The 9,560-nt window shown below is 30.9% G+C and overlaps 3 protein-coding genes across 4 annotated transcripts; 2 read left to right on the top strand and 1 right to left on the bottom strand.

Moving 5' to 3' along the window:
* The first annotated feature begins 6 nt into the window (after positions 1 to 6).
* LOC111616595 (alcohol dehydrogenase class-3 chain L-like) lies at positions 7 to 772 on the top strand. Its single transcript, XM_023357989.1, has 4 exons — positions 7 to 82; positions 155 to 371; positions 431 to 561; positions 635 to 772. The coding sequence occupies exons 1-4, from the start codon at positions 23 to 25 to the stop codon at positions 770 to 772; spliced, it is 546 nt and encodes a 181-aa protein (XP_023213757.1). The 5' UTR covers positions 7 to 22.
* A 2,933-nt stretch (positions 773 to 3,705) lies between these two features.
* LOC111616596 (kelch-like protein 10) lies at positions 3,706 to 5,775 on the top strand. The gene has a single exon (XM_023357990.1). It carries the CDS (start codon positions 3,781 to 3,783, stop codon positions 5,575 to 5,577), a length of 1,797 nt encoding a protein of 598 aa, XP_023213758.1. The 5' UTR covers positions 3,706 to 3,780; the 3' UTR covers positions 5,578 to 5,775.
* A 1,821-nt stretch (positions 5,776 to 7,596) lies between these two features.
* LOC111616597 lies at positions 7,597 to 9,464 on the bottom strand. Of its 2 annotated transcripts, XM_023357991.1 has the most exons (6): positions 9,297 to 9,464; positions 8,935 to 9,103; positions 8,583 to 8,857; positions 8,478 to 8,502; positions 8,310 to 8,373; positions 7,597 to 7,788 (listed from the first exon to the last, which is right to left on the bottom strand). In XM_023357991.1, the coding sequence occupies exons 1-6, from the start codon at positions 9,354 to 9,356 to the stop codon at positions 7,767 to 7,769; spliced, it is 615 nt and encodes a 204-aa protein (XP_023213759.1). In that variant the 5' UTR covers positions 9,357 to 9,464; the 3' UTR covers positions 7,597 to 7,766. The 2 variants fall into 2 exon arrangements, 1 of the variants encoding a protein (XP_023213759.1); XR_002755280.1 differs by having other exon boundaries at positions 8,215 to 8,502.
* Between the last annotated feature and the right edge of the window lie 96 nt (positions 9,465 to 9,560).

Raw genomic sequence — 9,560 nt, 5'->3', positions numbered from 1 at the left:
TAAAGATGTTCTTTTATCTCAAATGGTAAATCTTGGTACATTTTCGGAATACGGTATTTTCCGTGAAATGAATTTGACGAAGGTTAGTACTTGATTTAGTAGTTAAATCTTAATTAGGTATTTGTTTAAATATTCATTTTTATTTCAATTATAGATAAATTCTAAGGCACCCTTAGATAAAATACCTATATTTGGTTGTTGTGTACCAACCGGATTTGGATCAGCTGTACATTGTGCTAAAGTTAAAAAAGGATCTATGTGTGCAATTTGGGGCCTTGGTGGAGTCGGAATGTCAGTTATAATGGGATGCTTGTATCAAGAAGCGAAAGAAATTATTGGAGTAGATATTAATCCAGATAAATTTCAACTAGGTAAGATAATTTTTTTTCTTGAAGAATATTAAAATATTTTTAAAAAAAATTTATTTCAGCTAAGAAATTTGGATGCACGAAATGTATAAATCCAAAAGATTTTGATAAACCAATCGAACTTGTACTTACGGAGATGACAAATGGAGGACTTGATTATGCATTCGTAGCTGTTGGAAATAAAGCTGTTGTTGTGAGATAATTTTCATTGATTCAAAATTTCTCTAATGAAATATATATTTAAAAATTTTTATCATACATTTTAGAAATCTGCCCTTATGGCTACTCGAATGGGTACTGGAAAGCTAATTGTCATCGGTTTAGTTCCGGAAGAAGTGAGTCTTCCTACAATGGGATTACTGATGGGAAGAACTGTAATCGGCACATATTGTGGAGGTAAATAATGCATATACCAGGTATTATATTCAAAATTTTTAAAGTTTTATTTATACAGTGTATATCTTGAGACATTAAAATAACTTAATTGGATTTCATTATTTTGGAAAAAGGTTTAGACAAAAGTTGTAGGGTATCGAGGGGCCAATCAATTGGTGGCCTCATATGTGACCTTGACCTTGACGTTCAAGGTCATTTGTAGGTCAAGTCTGTTTTTTTCAATGGAAACACATATTTTTGACTCCAGAAATGGAAAGAGCAGGATATTTCACAACCGGATGTACCTTTGACCTTATTGTCTAGGTCAAAGGTCAGCGTCCGGATGGCCGAGCGGTCAAGGTGGCAACCCACCGCTCTGGAGGACCCGGGTTCGAATCCGAACGGGTCGAAAAATCCCCAGAATTTTTTCGGGGGTAGTCCGTTCGGATATTTCGGCCCCATCCCTCATCACCCGGCAGCCCCATTGTGGGCCTGGCCGAACCCATAATGGGCTTGGAAAAAGAGGCCCTCTTAGTGCCCACAGAGTGAAAAGAGTTAAAAAAAGGTCAAAGGTCAAGATTATTTTAAAGTTAAAATCATAAGCTTTTTATAATGGGAAACCATACTTTTTATTACTGGAATAGGCAGGGAGGTAAAAGTTACATTTACATGAAAACAACGGGAAATTACACAATCAACCATAATCTTGAGTACCCCAAATTTGACCTCTGAAGGTCATCTCAGGCGTGATAATTGTAAGCGCGGTTCAATAAATGCATTAAAGTGGAAGGGCATCATTTCGAACATTTGTTATAAAATTTTCCCCCAAAACCAACATCTCAAACAATGGTAATAATTAAAGTGACTCACCGAAAACAAGCACCACAATAGTGAGAGGCAAGCAGATTGATTCACTGAAAATAAGCACCTCAAAGGGAGCAGAAAACTACTAAATCCACATCGTTACTCCTCGGTAGTACTAAAAGTAGTGAATGCTTTTAAAGTTGAAAGTAATAAGGTCATGAAAAAATGTAACTTTTACCTCCCTGCCTATTCCAGTAATAAAAAGTATGGTTTCCCACTAGAAAAAGCTTATAATTTTAACCTTAAAATAATCTTGACCTTTGACCTAGACAGTAAGGTCAAAGGTATATTCGGTTGTGAAATTTCCTGCTATTTCCATTTCCGGGGTCAAAAATATGTGTTCCCATTGAAAAAAACAGACTTGACCTCCAAATGACCTTGAACGCCAAGGTCAAGGTCACATATGAGGTCACCAATTGATTGACCCCTCGATACCCTACAACTTTTGTCTATACCAGTGTTTCTCAATCTCTAACGAATCGTCGCTCCCTTCAACGTAGTATTGCCCCCAATAAAACCATTACGTAGTTTTGCCCTTTCACTTCAAAATTCTGATGTCGAGGGCCAAGGCTAACGTCAAATTCGTACTGCGTTGAATAGACTAGTGACTAGTATAATACTAGTATAATGTTATTTGTTTAATTATTGTACGATATAACAAATAAAATATCTAATTATTCTTAATATNTATTAAAACTTTACTACAGTAATAAATTGAAAATATGTGTATAAGCTTATTTAATTTATGATATTTACGACTGTTTTTTTAAACCTTTGTATATTAATTACATTAAATTTATAATTTTTCTATATCTTGTATTACTACTAGTATATTAATATACAGTACTGTAGATATATCTAATCACTTTAATATATTTTTAATAGAATAATCGTTGATTGTATTCATTTGTACAATATAATAATGCTAGCATTGAAATTTCTAATGTTGTTATTATTTTAAATAGCATATGCTTAAACAAAAATATCCGAAGTACAGTATCTTATTAATATTTATAACAGCTGGGAAAGTAACAAGATAATGCAAAATTATATAAGTTATTAATATTATAATAGAAAATTAAATGTGTAGGCCTAGAAAAGTTTAAATTCTAATTAAAATAATTTATTTTCGTTTCGTAAAACTTAAAATAAAATAAGATTATATAAGAAACTAGCAGATGATCCCGGCATTATTGGAGAAAAAATAGCTGAAAAAGTTAAGATTATTCGATTATTTCGTACTTCTAATCCTTATATTATATTATAGTGTTTGATTTATAATTACAATATCTTGCGTAAGGGTTTATCACACCAAGTATAAATACTTGATGTGATAAACCACACCAAGTTATATAAATCAAATACTATACTATAACGAACATTAAAACCAAAACCATATAAAGAGTTTGGTTATTTTAGCTTACGTGAGCGATCTGCCCACAAGATATACGGTACTTTTATGTAAATCTGGATCCTATTTGGCTATTACTAACGTGAAGAAAACCCGGAAAACAGTTTTCCGGGTAACAGTACTAACAGGTTCCATGAACGAACCCACGACAAACTGACACCAGAGTTCGATGATTTTATGCACTCGGCTACTGGAATGCACTTATTAGAATTAATTAAGAAAGTCCCGTTCAGAAATGAAAAAAATCCGAGTGGCAAGTGCTACGTGTTACCTATTGGCGTAATGGCGAGCTTCAATTTTTAATCATACAGTATACGCTCGCCACGTCAAATTATTAGTGGCTTTCCCCTGTACATCATACTTTTCTCTTAACAATAAAGTCCCCATTGTGGGTCTAATAATAGATATGATTAAAAAAAGTTCTGTTAGTGGCCATAGGGTGAAAAGTGTTTAATAAAAGAAAAGATTGTAGATATGAATTTCCTGGATTATATATCTATTGATAATATGATCGCTTTGGACTTCACATTTTCCTGAAGTTTATAAATAAAAACACAATATTTTTCAACGTTAAACAAAAATGAATTAACAAGTAGTAAATACCACATCCTTAAATTTAAAGTAAGTAAATTAATATTTGATAAATTATGCAAAATATTGGCAAAAGCAATTGTTGTACGTTTACAATTATTACAACAATAATAAACTTATTATTTATTGAAAACAATTGACATCAGAAGAATTAAGAAAAGTTGAAGGAAAATGTCTTCAAAAGTAGGAAGAACGTTTAGCCAAAATTCATTAAATATTATGAAAAAAATGAAAGATTCAGGCATATTTTGTGATGTAATCCTTAAGACAGAAGGAGAAAAGTTTCCAGTTCATAAATGCATCATGGCTGCTAATTCCTACTTTTTTGAAATATTATTCATCAATACAACGGATGGAGATAAAAGAAAAGAAGTTCCATTAGAAGATATCGACAAAGAAACCCTTCAACACATCATAGATTATCTTTATTGTGGAAAAATCGAACTGAACTCAGAAAATGTTCAAAAAATTTTTGTTGCCGCTGATGAGTATTTGTTCTCAGAATTAATGGAGGAATGTTGTTCCTATATGATACATCATTTAGATTCGAAAAATTGCATTTCTATTAAAAATATAGGAAAATATTATAGAAATATCACCTTAGAAAAATCGGCTCATCAGTATTTAATGAAAAATTATGTTGAAGTCTCAAGTCAGAATGAAGAATTGATGGAAATGACAACCGAAGAACTGATAAACGTCTTGAATTGTGAAGAATTAAATGTTAAAGAAGAAGAATTAGTTTGGGATACTGTATTGCGATGGATAAACATAAATCCACAAGAGAGGAAGAAACATATGCCTGATTTATTGAAATGCATACGTCTAGGGCTTCTCGATTCTGATTTTTTCATGAGAACTGTGAAAACACATCCATACGTCACAGAAAACGAAGATTGTTATCCTCTTATAACGGAAACATTAAAATTTCTAAACGATTTGGAAACCATAAGCCAGAGATCCGAAGAAATTCTAACCCCAGACTTGGCTCTGCCTCGCATCCCTCACGAAATAATTTTTGCTATAGGGGGATGGAGTTCTGGTTCTCCAACCGATTACATCGAGACATACGATAGCAGAGCAGACAGATGGGTAAAGATGAATGAAGTTGATCCTGCTGGTCCAAGAGCTTATCACAGATGTGCAGTAATAGATCATAATATCTACATAATTGGTGGATTTGACGGAACGAATCATTATAGCGGATGCCGCTGTTTAGATACCATCGAAAAACAGTGGAAAGAGATTGCTCCGATGCATTGCAGACGATGCTATGTGAGTGTAGCTGTACTAGACAATCTTATATACGCTATGGGTGGATATAATGGGATGCATCGTCACAATACCGCCGAGAGATACGATCGTAGAACAAATCAGTGGACGATGATGGCACCAATGCATATGCAACGAAGCGATGCCGATGCCACAACTCTAGGCGGTTTCATTTATATCATCGGTGGTTTTACAGGACAACAGTGCCTTGATTCGGCCGAACGTTACAACCCGCAATCTAATCAATGGACTCTAATTTCAAATATGAGCAGCCGAAGAAGTGGTGTATCTTGCATCGCTTTCAACGATTGCGTTTATACTCTGGGTGGATTCAATGGCTTGGAAAGATTACAAACTGTTGAGAAGTACAATCCTCGTAATGATACGTGGTCAGAAGTACCCGATATGGCAACATCACGAAGTAACTTTGCTGTAGAAGTTATCGACGATATGATATTTGCCATCGGGGGATATAACGGAGAGAGTATCATATGTCGAGTCGAGTGTTACAGCGAAGCAACTAATCAGTGGTACGAAGCAACCGACATGAACATTTTTCGTTCGGCATTAGCTGCTTGCAGAATAAATCAGATACCTAATATCACTGATTATATCCATAAATATCGAGAAAAACTGCTAGAAGAGAAAAGACAAAGACTTCTAGAATTGAGAGAAATGGAAACAGAACTAGATTAGTGGACAAATAAAAAAAGACGAGTAGTGAAAAATTGACAAAATATCTATCCAATAAAGTATTGTTTTGGAAATTAATGAGATTATCTAAATTCTCGCATAAATAACGTTTAAGTCTTCTGTTTAAGAAGAAAAACATTTAAAATTTTCATTTTTACATGCAATTGTCAATCTACTTTATCAGATTAAATAAAAGTATAAACCGCATGTTTGACGACTTTTTATTTAAATATTGATACTTTAATACTTTAATTCATAGAAGAAGGTAAAATTTGAAATTTGAATATTCTTTGGATTAAAAATTTTATAGACATATAAAATTTGGACATTTTTAATGTAAAGAATTGGCAGTTATGAGGTTTTTATTTACTTAATGATTACTATTATTACATGGCTATATAAATGTACAATTCTCACGATTAGCGGACCACCAATGGCCGAGTGAATAAAACAATTGAACACAGGTAGTTAGTTGCAGGTTCGTTCCTAATCAACGAGTTGACCACGTGGTGTTTTTCGGGTATTCTCTTACATATCTAAAAAGGAGCCAATTTCTCTTAGAAAATCCTCGTGAAAAATACCTTTGCTTGATGGATCACCCATGAGTTGCATTGCCTTATAACTTAATTAATAAACATAAACCATGAATCCTATCATCGCAATTAGTATGATTTCCTTACAAATAAGACACCTGTATTCAAAAAATGACTTAATTTTAAAATATTTTCTTGTTTTGATTGTTTTAACGCGCAATGACTATAAATTAAATGCAGTATAATGGAAATAGTCGGCGGAATAAATTTCAACGCGTTTATCACTGATAAAAACATGAACATCGTAAAAAGAGACCAGTTTGATAATGATTTTATGTATCTTGATCTAAAGCGGAAATATGCTTAATAACAGGGCACTGAGTTCCACGTTTATGTAAGAGGTTGCTATTACTACAAGAAAATGCAGAAATGAAGTTTTGAAATCCCTTGTAAGATTTTTCTGGAGTGTCATGGTGCAGATTTCATTCTGATAGATGAAAATATTCACATACATAAGTCTGAACTCATCAGTGACTTTCTTTACAGTGAAGAAATTCGTCGCATGAATGGATGGCAAGATCTTCAGACCTAAATCGCATAGAACATGTGCGGGATGCTCCATGAAGACGAATTGCATCTCATCAGCTTCCACCAAGAACACTGCAGAAATTTAAGAATGGACTTTGCTCTCGTAGAACTAATAAACATTACAATCAGCGTGAGCAATCGCTATGCAGCATGTGTGCGATTAGAATGCAACCACACTCCACATTAATTATTTTCTATGCAAAAGGATACAATGTTTAGTAACACGGTGCTCTTTAACTACGCGTTATCTCTGCTCATTAAAAAATTACAACATAAGTGACATAGAAAATTATTTTCAAATTTAACAAGAAAAGTCTCATCCAATTCTCTATTCATGACTTCCTATGTAACTACATTAAAAACATTAAGGTAACTTCAGTGTCTTTGGAATGGAAAGGATGCAAAGGACTTTTGACTCACACTGTATATATAATGTATTAAATATTGATATACTGTAAAATGTTTTTGCAGACAATAATAATTTTATAATTTTAGAATTGTTGCTAATCGTATATACTTAATATTCGAAAAATAATTCATTAAACAATTAATTTAACACTTTTAAAGGACCCGTTAGTAAAATCAAAACAATAAATTGTCTTCGTTTTAAAATATAAAACTAAAATAATCTGATAACAAAATTTTGAATAGTTTATTTGATTTTATAATTCAAATAAATTCATCAAAATAATTAAATTATCCTGAAAATATTCTTATTTTAAAATATTTTAATGCAAATTTTTAAATGTCAATATACTTTTTTTACAGTAACAATCTGATTTAAATAAAATTTTTATACATTTTTTATATAAATATGATATTTTTAATTGTTTACATTATATATACAGAATTTTACAGGAGAAAAAAATGAATTTGTATACGATTTAAAAAAAATTATGCTATTTATTGGCATCTTTACAGATTTCATTAGTAAGTAATATTAAATCATTGGTTTCTTCTCGTAGATATTCGGAGGATGCAGAAGGTTGCAAAACTTCAGGATCGATGATGGAAGATAATGTGTTCATCATGAGGTATTCGTTATGATATGATGTTAAATCGTCTTTGTTGTTAAATGATTGAGGATTGAGAGCTTGAGAAAATATAAAATATTAAAATTTATATCAGTTTAAAATATTATTATAGTAATTGTAGAATAATTCTAACTATTTTAAAATTTTATATAGCCTATATATGTATAAAAATAAGGTGATTGAAGTAGAAAGCTGGCCATCATATATTATGAGTTTAACATACGTCAAACACTTAAATGGCCAGGTTTTATCTCAATCACCTTAAATTATTTTAAATTTTATCAAAATTTTCTCTATGTTATTAATAAGAAAATATAATTTTAATATATTATAATAAAATAATTCAGTAAAACTAATACTGTAGCATCTTTTTTTTAGTTTTTTTTTCTTTAAATGTATAATGAAAAATAATAAATAAATAAATTGATAGAAGTGAGTAAGTAATGATGCATAGAAGAAAAGTATTTAATAAACATTTGTCCTACTTGTTTTCTATGCTGAATTCTATATTCAATAACGCAATATAAAATTGTTCACTATTTTAGGTAAAAATAGCTTATATAATGATTATATTGCTTACATTTTTGCAAGCAAAATGATAATTTTCCAATTCATGCATTTGTATAGTTTCATCAACCATTTGTCTATTAAAATGCAAAAGAAAATAATTAATTACGAACTTTACGAATAGTTGTAGTCCACATCATTCCATATTCTTAAGAGAAAAATCTAAGATAGCGATACATACCTTCAGAAGAGATATAATCCGTATCCTGTTTTATAAAATTAGTTTTAATTATTTTATTAGATAGGCCGAATTTAATTTAACATTTAAATAAAATTATAAACTTACGAAATTTAACGTAAAACTATTTAAATTGTATTCTGTATGTTGGCGATAATCGGAATCATTCTCATCCTTTATTTGTGGATATGGAAGAACGTATTCATACTGAATGTTTTTCTCGTTGTTATTTAAATTACTACATTCATTACTCATCCCGTTCAAAGTAGGGGGATTGTTAATACACGAGAGATTGAGGTGTTCTTCTGTTGGTAAAATACTTTCGAAATCCGAAACCATTGTTGTCGGTAATTGTGACGTATTATCTGATAAACGGATTAATTCTGAAAATATTACGATTATATTTTGATTATTCAATTTTTTTAATGTTATATTAACGTATCTATCTGATATCTCTTACCCTCAATATTTTTTAGACGATATCTTCTATATGGCATTGAATTAGAAACTTTGCCTAAAAATTCTATTTTGTTTGATAGTCTACAAAATGCAGAACGAAGTCTTCCTTTAGCATTAGTCCAATATCCATGCTTATTTGGTTTATAATTACCTTTCTTTTTGTCCCATTCCTATAATAAAAAAAAAAAAAGGGGGAATTAAAAATGGAATAGTTATTTTTTAGAACTACAGATGGCGATAAAAGTTAGAAGAATTTGTAAAACCTTTATATTTTACAGATTTATTTTAATTAAAATAATTATTAACTTATTTTTAAACAGCAATTTTAAAAACATTTTAATTAATAATAAATACTGATCTTACCGCGAAAACAATGAAATCTGTTTCGTTCCATTTTCTTCTCGATTTATGAGGCCAAAACATTACGAATGTTCCCGTATTTCTATTTTCCCATTTTAATGCATGACCAAAACTTTTGTCTTCCAGATTTGGAAAAATAAAATCTTCAATCAAAGATATTTTTCTAGATATCTGAAAATTAAATACTAATATACTTAGTGTCCTTGCGCGTACAGTAAACCCCCTATAACACTGTAGATAATTCCGTGTTATATGAATTCCGTATTG

The sequence above is a fragment of the Centruroides sculpturatus genome, unplaced genomic scaffold, assembly GCF_000671375.1.
Source record: "Centruroides sculpturatus isolate CEXI.00-Female unplaced genomic scaffold, Cexi_2.0 scaffold3591, whole genome shotgun sequence".
Classification (NCBI taxonomy): domain Eukaryota; kingdom Metazoa; phylum Arthropoda; class Arachnida; order Scorpiones; family Buthidae; genus Centruroides; species Centruroides sculpturatus.
The sequence above is the reverse complement of the archived record's forward strand: the minus strand, read 5'-3'. Positions and strand labels throughout refer to the sequence as shown.

What these genes read in the sequence shown, in the direction of transcription:
- LOC111616597 (XM_023357991.1), bottom strand. Translation starts at nt 9,356, where the DNA reads ATGTTTTGGCCTCATAAATCGAGAAGAAAATGGAACGAAACAGATTTC. An exon ending in CAGATTTCATTGTTTTCGCG is followed by an intron (nt 9,104 to 9,296) that starts GTAAGATCAGTA and finishes TTTTTATTATAG; the next exon opens with GAATGGGACAAAAAGAAAGG. An exon ending in GGATTATATCTCTTCTGAAG is followed by an intron (nt 8,374 to 8,477) that starts GTATGTATCGCT and finishes GCATTTTAATAG; the next exon opens with ACAAATGGTTGATGAAACTA.
- LOC111616595 (XM_023357989.1), top strand. Translation starts at nt 23, where the DNA reads ATGGTAAATCTTGGTACATTTTCGGAATACGGTATTTTCCGTGAAATG. An exon ending in GTGAAATGAATTTGACGAAG is followed by an intron (nt 83 to 154) that starts GTTAGTACTTGA and finishes TTTCAATTATAG; the next exon opens with ATAAATTCTAAGGCACCCTT. An exon ending in TTGGAAATAAAGCTGTTGTT is followed by an intron (nt 562 to 634) that starts GTGAGATAATTT and finishes CATACATTTTAG; the next exon opens with AAATCTGCCCTTATGGCTAC.
- LOC111616596 (XM_023357990.1), top strand. Translation starts at nt 3,781, where the DNA reads ATGTCTTCAAAAGTAGGAAGAACGTTTAGCCAAAATTCATTAAATATT.